The following is a 19,354-nucleotide window of genomic DNA, read 5'->3' on the forward strand; positions in this document are numbered from 1 at the left end:
AAATATGTTTTTAATAGTTCCAAATATTACAGGCTATATAAAGAAATGTTAATGCTTCCATTGTTTTTGACAATTTCTATGATCAGGAATTAAATTTATATACATAAATATTTATCTGCGTAGCTGACTATATCTTTAGTATACTGTGCATAAAGTGAAATTATTGGTTCTAAATAGATGTACATTTTATGACACTTGATATATGTTGTAAAATAGATTTACAGAACGGTTGCACTTTCTCATTATTATCACGCAGTATGAGATAATAAGTAGATGTAAAACTTCAGACAAAATTACATCTCAGTGCTATTTTAAATTACATATCTCTGTTTACTGGTGAGATTAGTTCATGTTTCTTTAGTGAATTCATTTTTATTTGCTCTTCATCTTTTTTTCTTAAAGCATTAGTATTTTTCTTTTGCTATACAAGATATTTTATGTATGAAACATATATTTGTTGTAATTTTTCCAAGTAGTATTTATATTTATGCTTTTATAATATCTTTACATTTAAAATTATTTTTATGCACTCAAATTATTGATATCTTTTCTTTGTGATTGCTTCTATTCCTAGTGTGCTTAAAAAGCTCTTCTAAGACCAGTAAAATTTTTCTTATGCTCTTCTAGTTTTTAAAAATAATTTAACTTTTATATTTACCTGTTTAATCTATGTGGGATTAATTTTGGTGAGATGAGGTTTTGGGTCTTTTCCAAATCATTTGTTCTATTACCACATTTGTTAATAAAATAATCTTTTTCCCATTAGGTCTGTTTTTATCTGTTATATCTGCACGCGCGTACACACACACTCTTATCTGTTTCAGAGGCTGCATTAATCTGAATAATTACATTTTTAGGGTTAGGAGGTGATGTTCGGGTACTTTTTGTCCCAGCTGTTGCAAAATTAAAATAATTCTTGGTATTGTCTTGACGGACTTCAGGAGAGAAACGGTGCGGAGGCATTTAGGACCCAGGGGAAAGCCAGGCTCGGTATAGAAAGACGGAGTCTCTGGCGCACACGCCTCCTACCAAAATCAGAGCCCGTTGGAGCCGGGGCTCTCATTCACAGCTTTCTAGAGAAATCTGAGCCCGAACCTACCAGAATAGGGGATCTCACCTACTCAGCTCAGCAGCGAGGACACCTGCAGAAATACATTCCCAAAGCAAGGCTGGGCAGCTGTGTGAAGGTATTTGTTGCTTTTTTCTCTATTCTGTATTTGCCGAGTCTCCCCACCTTTCCTCCCACTCTTGCGATGCCATGGCTGCGGCGTTTCAGCACTTGGGTGCGTGGACAGCTCCCATCTGCAATCCCTCCGTACTCCATCCCTTCCGCGCCCCGCTCCCCACCGCTCTCGCGGTCCATCCTTCTGCTCCCGCGCCCGCTCAGCCTGCGCTCCCTCACACCGTGAGCAACCCCATCTCCACCATCGCCGTTATGATCTCCACCATCGCCAGCGCCGTAACTACAGTCAACACAACTGTGTCTTGTCACTTAGACAAAGCCCTAGGTCCGCAGCGTGGAAGGAAAGAGCCCAAGTTTTCAGGCATGGGAAGGAAAGTTCAGGTGGCCGGCACCTCTGAAAACAAAGAGAGACGCCTGCTTGAGAGAAAGAAAAAGTGAAGACAGGCAAGAGAGACCCCAGGCAGGGGGACAGATGGGGCACTTCCCAGACACCAACAGTTAGCCAGCTGCCTTTCAGATTAGGGACTGTTTAGTTCAGGAAATTAACATGGCCTGGGGGATAGTGTGATTCCGGTAAAATAGATATGTAAACTCCATCCTTGGTTTGGCTTTCCAATGGAGAATCACCAGGAAGCAGGGTGGGGGTGATTGATGACTCATATTCACCCACACTCCCTTTTTTCTTCCTGAGTGTTTATTGCAGAAACTCTGAAATTAAGTTTTGTGGTTTTTTTTACTAAAATGTTTTGTAAAATGGAAACCCCAAAGGTTAACTCTGTGGCCAGGGTGAAAATTAAAAATGATGGTGATGATAATAACGTAACGAATGCGGCTCTCGTTGGAAAGTGCTATTTGTTCAAATGCCTCTTCCTGTCTACTTACTTCATTTCAATTTTCCAATCTTAAACCTCTCATTGAAGCAGAGAATATAGATCCCTTGGTCAAATGACCAAATGATAATAACGATATTCAGAGCAGATGGCCTGGCTTTGTTCATCACTAGTCAAGGACTGACTCGGATTTGGAAGGCAAGATCTTGCATGCTTTCAGTAATCAGGCAATAACACCATTTTCCTATAATAGTAAAGGGTAATGGAGTGCAAAAATTGAAAAGACATTTTATGTAACTGTTCTATCAGGCTCTGCTTTCAGAGTGCTATCATTTTCTATCTCAGTTGAAGCATCGTTCAAATATCTTGAGGGTCAAACCCAAGTTATAGCACCTCTTTTATTTAGCTAGGATCAACTGCTTATTAAGAGCTAACAAACATAGAAAAGTGCACGAGCCTGTCATAAGTAAATATCTTTTGGTGAGTGCTCATAAAATCAATTATGACTGAACAGCAAAATATTGTTTTATTTTTTTGGCAAATTGTTTTTCAATAAAATCAACATCTTAATTAAAAATGAGATGAATCAAATTTTTCTATGGAAATAATGTCATGTCACATGTAACAACCAAGTTTAAATCAGAGCACAGAAAATATTCATTTAAAAATTACCCTTGTACATTTATTCTGCCTCTTTAAAAAGAGGCGATAAAGCAAGTTTCGTCTTAACCAGCTTGCTCATCATTAGAGGCATTGTCAAAAATAAAGAATGGTTACAAACAAGTATCTTCTGGAAGAAGTTCTGCAGAAAAATTCACAGCAAATACTCTTCTCAAATGTCAAAAGTTAGTTACAACTAAACATTGACATAATCTTCCATGCTTCTAAGGTTCACTTACTTTTAAATTCAAACCAAGTAAACTAGTGAAAATGTATTGTGAAATGAACTTATATACTGTCCTTGGATTAGTAATAGTCACAGTAACCAGTAAACAAACCTCTCAAGACCCCAACCAATGAGATACTTAAAACTTCCTTATCTATATGCAAAGAATGTTTCAGCTCAGGCAAATTTTAAAAGTGTACATATTGCCAGATCTACCTCCTTCAAACCAGAAACTCAAGCCAGGTATCCAGTTCCTCCAATTCTTCTGTTTTCCTGTGCTTAATACAATTTCCTGAGGCTGAGGATATTTCAAAATAATGCTGCTTCGATGAGATTTACAGGCATCTGTCTCAGAAGCAATGCCATTCTCCAACTGAAATATTATGCTGAGCTTATTAATTTTTATAGAGTGCTGCTATCCTGGCTTCCTTTTTTTATTTTTTCCTATTAAGGGGCATTTTGCTTTTTTTATGTTTCCAATAACAGAAATTCCTCATTTTTATAATGGGCTTAAAGGTGAATAGAAAACATATTTTTCAGTAGAGAAGCATCATTCACTTTCATAGATATGTTCTCAGAGGGTCACATCCTTTGAGAATCATAGAGAATAAAGTGAGAAGGTCCTTCATTTCCCAAAAGGGAGAATCCATAATTTTTCAGAACAGGAGGTGTCTGTTTATTTCTTCAAGCTTTACAAAGGGACACTTTATTAACCCTAAGAAGTCTTTTTATGACTTTATACACATCCTCACAGCAAAGGCAACCTTAGTAAATGGCTTCAGGCTGGCTTGGATCTCCTCTGCATTCCTGTTACCTAGTGACTCAGAGAGAGAAGGTAACACTACTGAATGGGTATACAAAACACGAGGTCTGGCCAATGCAATCTGCCTAGAAATAGCCCTCAACATTGCCAAGAAAGATCTTTCCCCTATTAGATCCTTTTCCCAATTTTGATTATTTTAATTATGGTTCCTTTTATCTAGATTTTACTGAAATAATTTTGTTTCAGGAGAAGACCCACAGTATGAATGACTAGATGAGTCTACAACCCCTAACATTAGCACCAAGTGTTACAACTCTCTAGAGAAAACTGTGCTTAATTTCCATTCCAAGTTTTTAATTTTTTCCCCACTTAAGGAAAGTTTGACTTATGTTTGAGTCTTCATGGGTGTGCAAATAAACTGGTCATTTTTCTCTCAATAAAAAATAAACACCTTTCATTTATTTAGATAATAAGGTTATTATTCTTGACTACCTCTGCTGCCTCCCATAGATCTTTCTCATATTTTCTCTGGCCAGATGGTCTATGTAGTTCTTCCTTATGGCCCTATTATCATGGTACAGAAAGTATCAGAGAAAGTTTTCTGTGTGGGAGGCTAATTTCCTATAAGATTTTCTTCCTCCTGACTTCTGAGCCATCAGGAATTTCCCCATTGTGCTTGAGATGCTTCATTCTTGTTTCCTGGACCCTTTTAGCCAAATCTTCAGTTCTTAGATTTTATGCAGACCACTTTCTCCATCTCTTCTTACAACAACATTACATCAATTTGGGGTTTTTTTAATCTCTCAAATGTCTTATGTAAAATTTCATACTTTTCCATGTGTCAAGTACATAGTATATTTGGTGTTCATTATTTGATAGTTTTAGAGTCAGTAGAAGGAAAGTTGTGGGCCTGGAAATGGCAGTTGGGGGTTCAAATCATAGTCTCTAGTAATAAAAGACCTCTAGTCTGATGTGTGGTCAAAATAAAATATAATAAACAAAACATATGAGATTTTTCTCTTTTTCTTTTTCTCTTTCTCCTTACCTCTCTTCTTCTCTTGCTTCTTGCATTGTTCCTTTCTTTATTGCTGTTGGTTGATGTATATAACATTCAAGCATGTGTAAACAACTAATGGGGTGATCTGAGAAGTTATTATGAATGCCAGGACCCCAAAAGAAATAAGCATATTGGGGTGATTTTACTCCCTTCTTGGACAACATAGCACTGCTGTCCACAGACGGTGTGAGCTCTAATCTCAGAGCAGTTAATGTACCTCCTCAACCTTTTTATTCATTATGAACCTTTAAACCATTGATTCCCAAACATTAATATGCATATGAATTGCTTGGGGATTCTACTACCTGTGCAGCAGGTCTGGGAGGGTCCTGAGGGTTGTGGTGCTAACAAATTCTTAGGTGCTGATGTTGCTGCTGATGCACACAGCATACTTTCCGGGAGCAAAGACAAAGAACAGCCTTCTTCTCCTTCTTCTTCTTCTTCTTCTTCTTCTTCTTCTTCTTATTATTATTATTATTATTATTATTCTTTCTTCTTCCTCTTCTTCTTCATCTTCTTCCTCCTCTTCCTCTTCCTTCTTTCTTCTTTTTTCTTTCTTCTTCTTTTTACATTCTTACCCTATGTCTTATTAAATAATGGCACTCAAACTAAAGGAAAACAAAAGTCATTCCAAGTTCAGAGGCAATAATAACCTCAAATATCATAGCTCTGGTTAGGGAGAAAGTTATACCACAGCCAGTTTCCTCCCACCTCACGCAGACATGTCCTTCTGCATCTCTTTCACCAGCCAGTTTTCCTAACTCAGACACCTGCTGCTATCCTCTGTCCAATCACATGCAGAGGAAGGGTCCCAGAGACATGCCGGGGGAAAAACACTGAGTGGACACAAGTAGACTTCGTGTCCATTTTTGGGTAATCCCTGTTCTTCTTACAGTTCTACAGATCCTCTTCCTCCTAAAGAGTCTATTCTTAGAGAAATACCCTCATCCAAGTGTTTTTCTTTCTTCTCCAATTGCTACTCTTAAGAAGCATAACTAAATCCATTTTTAAATTGTGGCATTGACTGCCAATGACTTTTTATTAGATAGTTTTATGGCATAAAAAAAATCCAGTCCAAATACTCCTTTAATTTTAAACTTTTCTACTTAATAGAGTGAGGCAGCAGACAAACCCATACCTTCCTTACAAGCTGTCTTTGTCTTCCTATCTTTGCATTTTCTGTCCCAAAGTAAACTACAGGAATAAAAGCTATATAGATTGTCCTAGAACTCAGAACTCTAGAACTCTTCTGTCCAATAGGTCTACTTTATCCAAATCCTAGCATATTCTAATTCTGATCTAGTATCTATTTTGGGTAGAAGTTCTTAGTGTCTCTACTCTGATGAAATTCATTCCAATTTACTTTTAATCTTTGTTAAGAGCCGGAACAAATGGGAGCAGATGACTATGTGTTTAGTTGCTATTTTAAAGGGCGCCCAGGGAGACTACACAATGAATATTTATGTGGCAAGGGTAAACCCTGGGCTAGGAGTGAGCTACAGATATGGAAAGTTGACTGTGAGCCAGAGGCTAAATTCTGGTTCAGCTATACTTTCAGATGATTAAAGGTCTCCCCTTTGTCTTTCCAGACTACTCTCCCTGCCCCTGGTATGGATAGTTCTTATCTGCAAGTTGGCTAATGGTTGATAGCAAGTTGATGGATTAGGGGTCAATTTGCTATTCACAGGGCTTTGCCAGCACTTATGCAAAGAAGTCCTACACCCTAATGGTCAATCTCAAATTCATCATTTGGAAAAAAGATTCCTTTCTGGTCAGCACCAAAGAATGTTGTAATTAACCAACCTCTAAGACTTAAATGTAGGCTTACTGGCAGTAAGGGAGCATGCCATCTTTCAGAAAAGATTTTAAATAGAGTAGTATTCAAAAAAAGAAGATTTTGTTGCTCACTGTGATTTTCAGCTTTGGTCTAGATGTATCAGCAGCATCTAATTTTATTTTGTTCAGCATAATAATTTAGCATTTCTAAGGGAAAATACATATTTAGTTGGAAAATTTTGAAGTGAGATTTTAGAAAGGTGAAGAGCCATAAGGGTTAACCAAGGCCTGATCTGTGGTGGCGCAGTGGATAAAGCGTCTACCTGGAAACGCTGAGGTCGCCGGTTCAAAACCCTGGGCTTGCCTGGTCAAGGCACATATGGGAGTTGATGCTTCCAGCTCCTCCCCACCTTCTCTCTCTGTCTCTCTCTCCTCTCTCTCTCTCTTCCTTTCTCTCTCCTTTCTAAAATGAATAAATAAAATTAAAAAAATTAAAAAAAAATCCTCAAGGGTTGTAACCGTTACAACCCTGATTGGGCCTATTGGTTAACAAAGTCCCTTTAAAAAAAAAAAGGGTTAACCAAATTTAAAATATGTTTAAAATTTGGAAACATGACTTTCACAGTTACTGATGGGTGAAAGAGCTGATTAGACTTTCACGTGAGAAGTTTTATCATTTAGGTCCATTTTTAAAATCTTCTTCTTACAAGAGAAGCCCACAAAACAAAGATAGATATAACATCCCATTTTATATTTGAGTTAATTTAAATTTGTATCCTTAAAATTGTTCATTGTATTATCAAGAACACCAAGATATAACACATATTTGAAGTATTGTTAATTAATTATCGATGTTTCCATATTTTAAAAACAATATTTAGGCTCCATACGTTTTACCTTTCTGGTCATGACAACAATATATTCCTTTCTCCCCTGAATTAGTCAGTTTTATAGCATTTCTTAAATAATCTCCCCTAGGACTGGTGGGGTGTGGATGTGTGCCGGCCATGCGCATGAGTGATTGTGGAGGAACTGGTACCCTGGGTGGTGCAGGCAAAGCAGCCATTCTGAGAGGCAGGACAGGGTCATGGACAGAACTTGAGCTTTGGGCCAGGTAGGCTTGGGTATGAATCTTTGTTCTTCCAGCTATACTTAATTTATCTAAATTTCAGATTTATTTTTTCATCTACTAAATAATAACTTAGTTTAAATGGTTGGTGTGGAGATTAGATCATATAACATCAAAGTCCTAGGCACATAACAAGTACTCAATGAATATTTGTTTGTTTTTCCTCGACTTTAATACTAACTAATTATCCAACTAAGCCAAGTGCTTAGTTGTGCTGGGCCTCAATATCCTTTTATTTACCTGGAGACAACAAAATAATGATATCAACAAGAAATTACAGTAAATGTGAAATGTCAAAAGGAGCTTTTCATTTCCAAAGCACTTTTACTTACATTATTCCACATAATCCTCTGCACCTTTCACGGAATTATCTTTCTTCTACATATTGCAGGAGCAGTGCAACAATGAAGAAAACAATTGATAGAAAATGCTTTAAAATGACTGCCTAATGGTAGACAAGATGTGGTTGTTATTCTGATTGTTTCCGACTATGTTTAATATGTTTTTCTGAAGATAATGAAATAAATGAGAATAATGGATTATAAAATGACCAAAATAGATTTCACTTGAGTTAATGTACTTTAAAAAAATATTTTATTCGGTAGAGCGTCGGCCTAGCGTGCGGAGGACCCGGGTTCGATTCCCGGCCAGGGCACACAGGAGAAGCGCCCATTTGCTTCTCCACCCCTCCGCCGCGCTTTCCTCTCTGTCTCTCTCTTCCCCTCCCGCAGCCAAGGCTCCATTGGAGCAAAGATGGCCCGGGCGCTGGGGATGGCTCTGTGGCCTCTGCCCCAGGCGCTAGAGTGGCTCTGGTCGCAACATGGCGACGCCCAGGATGGGCAGATTATCGCCCCCTGGTGGGCAGAGCGTCGCCCCTGGTAGGCGTGCCGGGTGGATCCCGGTCGGGCGCATGCGGGAGTCTGTCTGACTGTCTCTCCCCATTTCCAGCTTCAGAAAAAATGAAAAAAAATAAATAAATAAAAATATTTTATTTATAGCCCTGGCCGGTTGGCTCAGTGGTAGAGCGTCGGCCTGGCATGCAGAAGTCCCGGGTTCGATTGCCTGCCAGGGCACACAGGAGAAGCACCCATCTGCTTCTCCACCCCTCCCCCTCTCCTTCCTCTCTGTCTCTCTCTTTCCCTCCCACAGCCGAGGCTCCATTGAAGCAAAGATGGCCCGGGTGCTGAGGATGGCTCCTCGGCCTCTGCCCCAGGCGCTAGAGTGGCTCTGGTTGTAACAGAGCGATGCCCCCAGAGGGGCAGAGCATCGCCCCCTGGTGGGCAGAGCATCGCCCCCTGGTGGGCGTGCCGGGTGGATCCTGGTCCGGCGCATGCGGGAGTCTGTCTGACTGTCTCTCCCCCGTTTCCGGCTTCAGAAAAATACAGGGAAAAAATATTTTACTTATAGATTTTTAGAGAGAGGAGAAAGAGAAAGGTGGTGGGGGAGGAGCAGTATGTACCTTGATGGGGCAAGCCCAGGGCATTGAACCAGCAACCTCAGCATTTCAGATTGATGCTTTATCCACTATACCACCACAGGTGAGGTGCTTTTAAGATGATCTTTTTATACCTAGACTCCTTAGTTCATAAATACAAGAGTGTGTTTATGGGAGTGTGTGTGTGTGTGTGTGCACTCACAAATGTACACTTTAAGGCTGAATTCTGAATGAGGAAATATACAAATAGATTTTTGTCTAAAGGAAATGAGATGAAATATGAGTTTGGAATCTATAGATGCCATACTTTCAAATATCATAATATGGAGACTCTCCGTTCCTCTCCCTTATACAAAAGGACCACTAACTCAATTTCTAATTCATTAGAAAAAGCATGATTAGAAGCAAGTGGAAGTTAGTTTCTTGGGTTCTTCAGAGGGTGTGTGATAAGTTAATCTCCATGTATTTGGAACAATCTCTAAATTTAAAAAAATCACTGAGGACTCAACCAACAATGGGAAGGATGGCTTCTGAAGCTCACAGGAATCTGCTTCAAGTGTCTTTTTTGCTTAACAAGCATATTTCATTGCTCAGGTTGTGCCTGGCACTCTGATAGGCATGGCAAAGTATCAACCATTCAAATAGAGTGGCAAGGTTTTTGATCTGGCATTTTAGCCAAAAGAAGATACATAAAGGAAGAGGACAAAATTGTGGTAGCTGGGAAAAGCATGGACAGCTAGGGCTCAACAGTGGGTAAACCTAACCCCTTAGCCAGAGTTAGGTTTCTAGAATGGCAAACTTGGAGTGGATTTTAGGGCAGGAGAGGGAGGCTCTGAGAGGGAAGGACTTTCTGAATGTCACATAGGCCATAAGTAGTAAATAGTAGACCCTCTCTGTTACATATAAGGGAAATAAGAGTGTTGTAGTAAAAAGCGTGGGATGGAGAAAGATCACTTGGGCTTAAACCCAGTTTCTGCTTCTTAGTAGCTGTCTATAACCTTGGGAAGGTTTTTAACCTCTCTATGCCTCCAATTCCGCATCTAAAAATGGTGAAAATATTATACTCATTTAATACAGCTCTTCTAAGGATTAAGTAATATACTACATAGTAAAGAATATGTAAGTGTCTGGAGCATAATAAATAATAAGTTATGGCTATATTATTATTAATACCACTGGGACATAAAACTACTCATGTGATACCAAGTATAATGTAGCCTTTTATAGTTGTTTGACCAATTCAGAAAAGTTAAATGAGAACCAAGTCCTTCACATGAACAAAAGAGTATACAGTCTATTGAAATTCTACATCCTGTAAAACATTCTTATGTAGCACAGCATGTTTAGTACCTTAAATATTATCAGTTGAAGTTGTTATTTAAGTAGCAGTCTATTCAGACTTCTGAAATGAAGGATTTGCCTTTAATGAAAATTATTTCATCTTAAGTATGAAACCCAGTGACTCTGGCTTGGGTAATCTTCCCACAAGCTGCCACTGTTTGCTGAGCACAGAATAAAGATATAAATTGAAGCAAATTTATTTCAGATGTTATAGATTGGAGACCCAGTTATGTGTGGAAGTGGGCCATGAAAAATGCAACCTCAACTCTCCCCCTGAACCCATAATAATTTATCCCAAAAACATTGTTCAGCTCCCTGAACTGTAAGGTAAGTAACTTACTCCTAGCATCTTTAAATCTTCTGCAGGGGATGAGCCACTACTATTTCTTGTGCTCTAAGCACTTTGCACCATGGCTTTGAACTGTGAACATAACCAAGCATACTTCAAAGAGTGATGAACGGGAAGTACAATGCACCTACCTAGGCTAAGTTCTCCTAGGGAAAAAATGCTTTGTAAATGAAAGGGAAAATGAAAAGCCCCCATTGGGTCCTAGATATACCCAAACAGAATGGGAAACCACTTATTCACCAAAACAACATTTTAAGTACTTTATTCATTTATTCTATGTATATTTATTGAGCACCTACTCTGTGACAGGCACTGTTTTAGGCACCAGGAATTAGGAGGTAAACAGAACAAAGTCAGCCAGCTCATGAAGCTGACCTTCTTTGTACCAGGCACTGTATTGAGGATGCAGAGATGAATGAGGTCCAGCTGTCTCTGCAAGGAGTTCAGAGAAAAGAGGGAGAGAGAAAAAAGGCAATAAAGTGTGGTGTGGTAGGGGCTTTGGAGCCCCTCATAACCTCTGAAGATCAGTGTGGGGTTCCTGGAGAAAATGATCTTCAGGATGACTCCCGAAAGGCAAAAAGGAATTAATCAGTGGTCATTATGGGCAGAGAGAGCATCTTTGCCAAGGCCCCCAGAAATTGCAGTGCTTCAGTGTTCTGCATGGCTGGATGGTGACAGATGGGAATCAGATGATGAAGGGCCTCATAAACTACATTACATAGCTTTATACTTTATCCTAGTGAGTTGGTAGCTATTGATCAATGTCAATCAAAGGGTGACATGAGAACTCAACTGTAATACTGGGAAAAGGCGAGGCTGGCATCAAAGGCATCACAGGGAGAATGTTGCAGTACTACACAGGTGAGGGGTAACATGATCAAACAAAGGCAATGAAAATGGATGGAAAAATTGGGTAGGTCTGAGATATATTATGAAAGTGATTGCCCAGAAGTGGGTGGTGAGGGAGAAGGTGAAATAATGGCTGACTCCCAGGTTTCTAGCATGGGAAATGGTGTAGAAGTTGATACCAGTCACTAAGAAACGAAAGTGGAGGAGCAAATTCAGAATGAGTTCGTATTATCAGTTCAGTTTTAAATGTACTAACTTTGTGGTGTCTACGGGGCACTACGTGGAGGTGTTCAGTAGGCAGTTGAATATGTAACCTGAAGATCAGGAGAAAAGCTATGGACAGATAACTGGATAACTTGCCTATTGAATGTATGAACAGAAAGATCATTCACTAGTAGGGTGAGCATCTGTTTGATTCATTTGGAACTGTCCCAGTTTGTGCCTATTGTTCCAGCAGTATTATTATTAGTGTCCCCTAGTGTCTAAAGTTGGGTACTGAGTTGTATGATCATACTGGTCATTGGTTGGTAAGAGCAGTCAAAGATAGAAAGGGTAAGTGTAAGGATGAATTTGGAAGAGAGAGAGACATCAAACAAGGGAAGTTTTTGAAGGGGTGTAGTGAGGCTATTAGAGAGGGAATTTTAACATCGTGTGGTGATTGAACTAGATGGATTTTGAAGTTTTCTTCCAATCCTGGGAATAGTTCATTGAATTATTTTCCATTATTATTTCCTTTCCTTCCCTTAAAATCAATGAGAATCAAGACTCTTCTATTTTTATCTCCACACATTACAGAGCTAAATGTTATCTTGCAAAGGCAATATAAAGCAGAGATATGTAAGTTGGTTGTTTCCCTTAAGAAAGTATTACTATCCTAAATTAAGCAGAAGAATAATTTTGGCTTTTTTTTTAAGAGAGACAGAGAGAGAGAGTCAGAGAGAGGGATAGACAGATAGGAACAGAGGGATGAGAAGCATCAATCATCAGTTTTTTGTTGCGCATTGGACACCTTAGTTGTTCATTGATTGCTTTCTCATATGTGCCTTGACCGTAGGCCTTCAGCAGACCACGTAACCCCTCGCTTGAGCCAATGACCTTGGGTCCAAGCTGGCGAGCCTTGCTCAAGCCAGATGAGCTCGCACTCAAGCTGGCAACCTCGGGGTCTCGAACCTGGGTCCTTCTGCATCCAGTCTGATGCTCTATCCACTGTACCACCGCTTGGTCAGGCTCATTTTGGCTTTTAAATTATTTTGTATGATAAAGCATTACCAATACTAATTAAGTTGGGAGTAGATATTCTGCTTTTTTATTGTAGATATCATAGATATTATTGACTTAGGAATTCTAGGGAAAAAATACAAGCTTCCAAGTTTATTTGTGTCTTCTGATTTTTTGAACTTCTACGTTAAATCAAACATGTCTGGGTTTAAACATTTGTAGTTGAATGAGAAAGATAGAGGTGCCTCTCTGCATACCATTTAGGTGGAGAAATCATAAAAAATGTATCTAACATGATTAAAAGAATCATTATTATGAGTGAGATAATATCTCAGAACAACAAAAATTTATATAAAGTGGAACAATTTTTAAGCCCATATAGATATTACACAAGATAGGAAGACAACATAGAGTTTCAAGTCCCTTTGTCTTCCCTGCAGAAGAGTGACAAAGGCAAATAATAACATCCTTTGTAAATTTCCACATGTAAGCATCTTTTCCAGTTGCTGTTGAATTTGATTATTAAAGATCAGCTTCTAGTTATAAGCCTGTCCTTCCCTCCCCACCCCATTGTTCTTAGTTCAGTTTAATAATTAGGTATCTCTGGAGCTGGGATAAGTAGCCTTTAACAGTCCATTTTTATTGTTAAGATGGAAATGGCTGCCTTTAAAAAAAAGGTGGGGAAAGGAGGTTTCTTTGAAAGATACTTCTATTTGAAAAAAAGTTAATGGGAAGCAGTACACTGTACAGGAGCCATAATTTGTCTGCCATATCTGGGGCTGTGGGGAGCCTCATGGAGCATGCTGTATCAGTAAGGATCTTTCTCTCTTCTTACTGTCTTTTAGGGTAATTAACAGCACAATCTATTACTAACCTGACTATATACTGTTATATTAACTGGTCAGTGTAACTGAAAAAGTTTCAGATATATTTAAAATACCTGCATATTATGCATTTTTTTGTCACTAAAATGATGCCAAATACACTCCTGTAAAAATAATTCACCCTGTATTCTTTGGATACCTAATATAATCAGACCAGAAGCATAATATCCTGCTTTGCTATCTCGGATCCAATTCATTTGCCCAGACTTTTTTTGTGTGTCATCTCTGTTTTGTTTCTCTCATTTTGCAGTTGCAATGGCCTCAGTTTGGCTTCTCTTTTGGAGGGCTACCACCACATAGGACCTGGATGTCCTACTGCTTTCCAGAAACAGAAAGAAGACCCTCGAGTTCTCTGTTTCAGTGGCAGCCTGGTCATAAAACAACTGTTGAGTGGGCCAGGGTTTCAGCAGACCATTACGTGAATGGGACCAGTTTCTCTTCTTCCCAAATATCAGAAATTAAACACTTGGAACGGAGATTTGGCCAAGATGACCCATTTACAGGCTGGACTCAGTCCAGAGACTATAGAGAAAGCTCGCCTGGAACTGAATGAAAATCCAGATGTTTTACATCAGGATATTCAGCAAGTCAGGGACATGATCATTACCCGGCCGGACATTGGATTTTTACGTACAGATGATGCCTTCATTCTGAGATTTCTCCGAGCCAGGAAGTTTCACCAAGCAGATGCCTTTAGACTCCTGGCCCAGTACTTCCAGTACCGCCAGCTAAACCTGGACATGTTCAAAAACTTCAAGGCCGATGACCCTGGCATTAAGAGGGCTCTCATCGATGGGTTCCCTGGAGTGCTGGAGAGCCGCGACCACTACGGCAGGAAGATTCTCCTGCTGTTTGCAGCCAATTGGGACCAGAGTAGGTAAATGTAGATAGTGTCTTTACTTGTTTTTTTTTTATATAAGCATAGCCACTGCATGTTGGGGCTCTATGGCTTTATAGATAGTGGGATTTTATTTAAAAAAACATATCCCACATACCCACAAAGAAGGTTTAAGCCTACAAATTTACTGTTATCAGAAGGCAATTCCTGATTTATGGTTATATTTTGGAACAACAGATTCATAGTGCTAGAATTGTGAGACACCTTAGAAGTCATTAGTCTCTTTATCAAACTGAATTATTGTTTAAAATTGAAAGCTGGTCTTCTAGAAGAACCATAATTTCTATTTTTAGTGTTCTCATCTTTAACCACTACAACAAAAATGGATTTGAAAGATGGTTTTAAATCAAGTGTTTTCAACACATAAAATTATTTCTGGGATCCCCTCCATGACTTTAAAATCCTATATTTCTTCTGAGTGGTAGACCTTTCTTCCCGAAAATCTTATAAAGAACCACAAACTGAACATGTCCCTAACTGAATGTCATCATCCCTGCTCTTCTCCATTCAGTCTCTTGAGCCAGAATTCTGGCTGTCATCCCAGGCTGCTCCTTGCCATTGCTCTCACATCTAATTAATTGCCAAGTCCTGTCCTTTTCTTAAAACCTCCCAAATCTTTTCCTTTTTTCTCCCATTGCTGTTGCCTTCGTGTAGGTTCTTATCATTGCTCACTTGCCTTACTGCAACAGCTTCCTAATTAGTGTTTCTGCCTCTGGTCTAGTGTCCTCTGAGCCATTCTTGTCTACACTGTAACCAGAGTGACCCTTACAAAATTCTGTCACGTCACTCTCTTGATTAAAATTCCTCAAAGTACAAGAAGGCCCTTTATGATTCATTTTCTACATCTTCACTTCACCCTCTGCCCTTCTCTGTTCTCTGTTCTAGCTGGTGGGAAGTATAGCGTTGCCTTGAGTAGCTGAAACTTTAATATGCCTCCCTGCTTTTGGACTGGTCCCATTATTTACCAACTATTTCTCATCCCAATTCAAACAATCCTGGACACAATCTGATTCATATCCATCTTTATGGTTCTTCAGGAAGGTGGTCTCCATCTCCCCCCTACCCCAACCCTTTTTAATTAGGTGCCCTTCCTTTATTCATGTTGCCATTAAAGCATTTACAATAGAAGTGTAAGAATCAATGCTATCATAGCTAATACTTTTGCATACTCACCACATACTCTACTAAACCTTTATATATATTGTTTAACCCATCAAGAATTTTGCATGACTGGAATTATTATTATCCCTATTTTACGTTTGATGACACATAGAAGTTCAGTAACTCACTCACACAACTAGTAAAATATGGAGTGGGCACTGAACCCCAGTAGTCTGACTTGAGAATGAGTTGTCTAAACCTCACTTTTTTGTAATTGTGTTTACTTGTGTGCTCCTTTTTACCCCTCCTCCCAAGACTGCAAGTTTCTCCAGGGAAGGAGACTGTGTCTTTTTTATGTTTATCTCTTGGCACATGGCACAGTATTGGATATATGTTGAATGAGAAAGAATACATGAATCAGTCTCCAAACCTTCACCTGTGGTATGCGCGTTCACAGAAGGGTCACCATTGAAATTTTTCTGTTACATGGGGAGACACAGGTTCAAAGATAATAATAGAAATAACTTAAAAAACTTACTAAAGAATCCCTCTCCAAATATATTAGAAGGAATTCTGGGGTGCCCCTTCACTGCCTCATGTCACGACGCCTCCTCCTAAATATGCTGATGGTATAGGACACTTCAGAGACCACTGGCTATTTTACAGTTAATTAATCGGGTTAGGGCACTTTCACCCCGAAAAGGGATTTGAATATTTTCACACTGTTAGTGTAGAGTTTGTCAGGGCTGCCCCCAAGCCTGGCCCACCCTTCCATGTTTCTGTTCTATTATTTCGTAAGTGTTAGTGATGAGTCTCTCATTCCAATGCTTTATTCATGAGAAAGGTTTCCAGGCCTTTACAGTTCCCTTTCTGTCATTCACTCAGCAAACACTTAATGAGTACAGGCTTCACACCAGGGCTTGCAGTAGGCACCGAGAACACTGACGAAAACACCAGGACCCTGCAGTAAGGAGCTTGCGGTGATGCACCTGCCAGACAATGGTGCGGACACACCCCTCGTAGCTCCCGGCTACCAGGGGAGGCTTCCTCCTCAGACACAAGCCATCCACACAGGACATCAGGCTTCAACTAGAGGGAACGGCTGTCCTTTCGAGAGTGATATATTAACATTTGGATTTAAGAACAGAAAAATTTTGATTATTCTGAGAATAATCATGCGGACTTTGTTTGTACTTAGTTGTAAGTGTTCTAGAACTTCCATCTGCCTAGGCAGATGATGCATAGAATGCCAGCACGTAGTGATTTACTCATAGAGAAGTGTCATAGCAAAATATATTATTTTGTATTAGCATTGGGTCTTTGTATACATCTCAAAATGCATTAAGAAGTAAGAACCAATAGTAATAAGAGGAAGCAAATCTCAAGGAATAATCTAAATGTTCACGATTATGAGAATCTTGGATGAGTTACTTCACTTCTTTGTCCCTCAGTTTCCTCAAGTGTAAAACAAGAAGCTTGAACTAGGTAATTCCTGAGACACTTTTCGGCTCTAATGGCTCATGGATGTGAAGCTCTTTAGACTAATGCTATGGATGGAAAGGGAGTTTAAATTCACTCTACGCTCTTAATCCACTAGGCTTTTTGAAGTAATCTCTCTCTTTCTCTTCCTCTCACCACTCCCACCGCAAGGTTGGGTCTACTTGAGGCAATTTTTTTTTCAAACTAAACAATACTATTTGTTTCAAATATTTTGGTTTTAACAAGAAGGTGAACGATGAAGCTATACCATCAACAGGTAGAGATCATTAGAAGTGAACACTTCTCAGTTTGAATGTGGAGAGCCTGTCATGTGTTTTACTGGCTATATAACCTGGGACAAGCAACCTCTCTGGGACTCAGTTTTCTTCTCTGTGTGTGTGTGCGTGCACGCATGTGTGTTGGAGGGGGTGATAATGTTATCTATCTAATAATTTAATTGGAAGGATTGAATAAAATAGTGCATTTAGGAACACAGCTCATTGGCACATGGTAAGCACGTAATAAATACTAGCCTCTAGTAATATTATTAGTATCATAAAACATCATACTATAAATATAATAAAGATAAATAGTAAATAAATTAACAACATAGACAGGAGGACAATGTTTGAAAATGGTAGTGGGTCGACAGATGTAATCTTCCTGCACGCCCATCCAAAGCACTTGTTCGTTTACTCACCAGGCACGTTCCCTGTCACACAGACCCAGCCTACACGGGGCTCGTAAGGCCAGAAAAGTTGACATGGCTTTGCCAAATGATTCCTTCACTCTCATTGGGAGCCTGCAATGACTGGGAAGTGATTTGAATGTCTCATACAAAAAATTTACCAAGATTAAAATGGTTATTAATATTTATTAAAACTATGTAAATCTCATTCATCTGGACCCAGACTCCATAAACAAAAGTGCAGAATGGTGAGGATGGGAAGCAGGAGCCTCCAGAGGCACATGCCAGGCCCGGCTGCCCAGGTCAGATGGGCCACGTGAGAGGTTGGAGCCCTGGCCGGCTGCCCGGGTCAGGTGGGTCACGTGAGAGGCTGGAGCGTGCACATGCCCGGCCGGCTGCCCGGGTCAGGTGGGTCACGTGAGAGGCTGGAGCGTGCACACGCCCGGCCGGCTGCCCGGGTCAGGTGGGTCACGTGAGAGGCTGGAGCGTGCACACGCCCGCCGGCTGCCCGGGTCAGGTGGGCCACGTGAGAGGCTGGAGCGTGCACACGCCCGGCCGGCTGCCCGGGTCAGGTGGGTCACGTGAGAGGCTGGAGCGTGCACACGCCCACCGGCTGCCTGGGTCAGGTGGGCCACGTGAGAGGCTGGAGCGTGCACATGCCCGGCCGGCTGCCCGGGTCAGGTGGGTCACGTGAGAGGCTGGAGCGTGCACACGCCCGCCGGCTGCCCGGGTCAGGTGGGCCACGTGAGAGGCTGGAGCGTGCACATGCCCGGCCGGCTGCCCGGGTCAGGTGAGTCACGTGAGTCCAGGAGCTCCCTGGACCTCAGAGCATAACTGGCCTCCTCCAGAAACCGGGCTACAGCAGAGAGCTCTCTGACTTCTATGGTTTCTGAGACTGCCGGTATGAACTGAAATGAATTAGATTAAACCAGCACCCACATATACATTCATAAATAAAGCTTTCAGAGTCAGCAGAGTTTATGTTTCAGCTCACCAGCTTTAAATGTGCTGGTGACCGAAGAGGACATTATTGTTCAATGAGCCCTGTGATCTCTCATCTGAACTGATATCAGCATTGGCAAGAATTCACAATTTGCCCCTTAAGATTCGATACAAATAAAATCCATTTATTTTTTTCTGAGTCGCACACTAACCATTGGTTAGAAGGCTGACTTGCCCAGAAATGCCATTCCCATGGGAAGGAAAATGTGAGCACATTTTTCACCAATTTCACTCAGTTAAAAAAAGAGGTAAACTTGCTCCAGTTATCTTACTTTCTGGAGTCACAATTTCATCAAGTGGAAATGGGTATGATATCTGGCATGGGGAGTTGTTGCAAGGATCAGTAGCTTAGCGAGGTGGGGGTCAAGGGGGTCTATGCCCCAGGCGCCACTCACAGAGGGTGCCAAATGGTCTCCAAGACAAACAAGAAAAGAAGCGTACTGAGGGGGAGAGCAGCACCAATAAAGTGTGGTGCCCCGGGCGCCA

General features: G+C 40.5%; 1 protein-coding gene across 1 annotated transcript in view; it reads left to right on the forward strand.

The window, feature by feature from the left end:
* The first annotated feature begins 1,051 nt into the window (after positions 1-1,051).
* CLVS1 (clavesin 1) overlaps positions 1,052-19,354 on the forward strand; it is a 196,440-nt gene continuing 178,137 nt past the window's right edge. Inside the window, exons 1-2 of the mRNA XM_066266202.1 lie at positions 1,052-1,187; positions 13,951-14,577. Of these exons, the coding sequence (XP_066122299.1) occupies positions 14,123-14,577 (455 nt within the window). The 5' untranslated portion in view covers positions 1,052-1,187; positions 13,951-14,122. The remainder of the gene's footprint in view (positions 1,188-13,950; positions 14,578-19,354) is intronic.

Source organism: Saccopteryx bilineata, chromosome 3 (assembly GCF_036850765.1).
Source record: "Saccopteryx bilineata isolate mSacBil1 chromosome 3, mSacBil1_pri_phased_curated, whole genome shotgun sequence".
Taxonomy (NCBI): Eukaryota; Metazoa; Chordata; class Mammalia; order Chiroptera; family Emballonuridae; genus Saccopteryx; species Saccopteryx bilineata.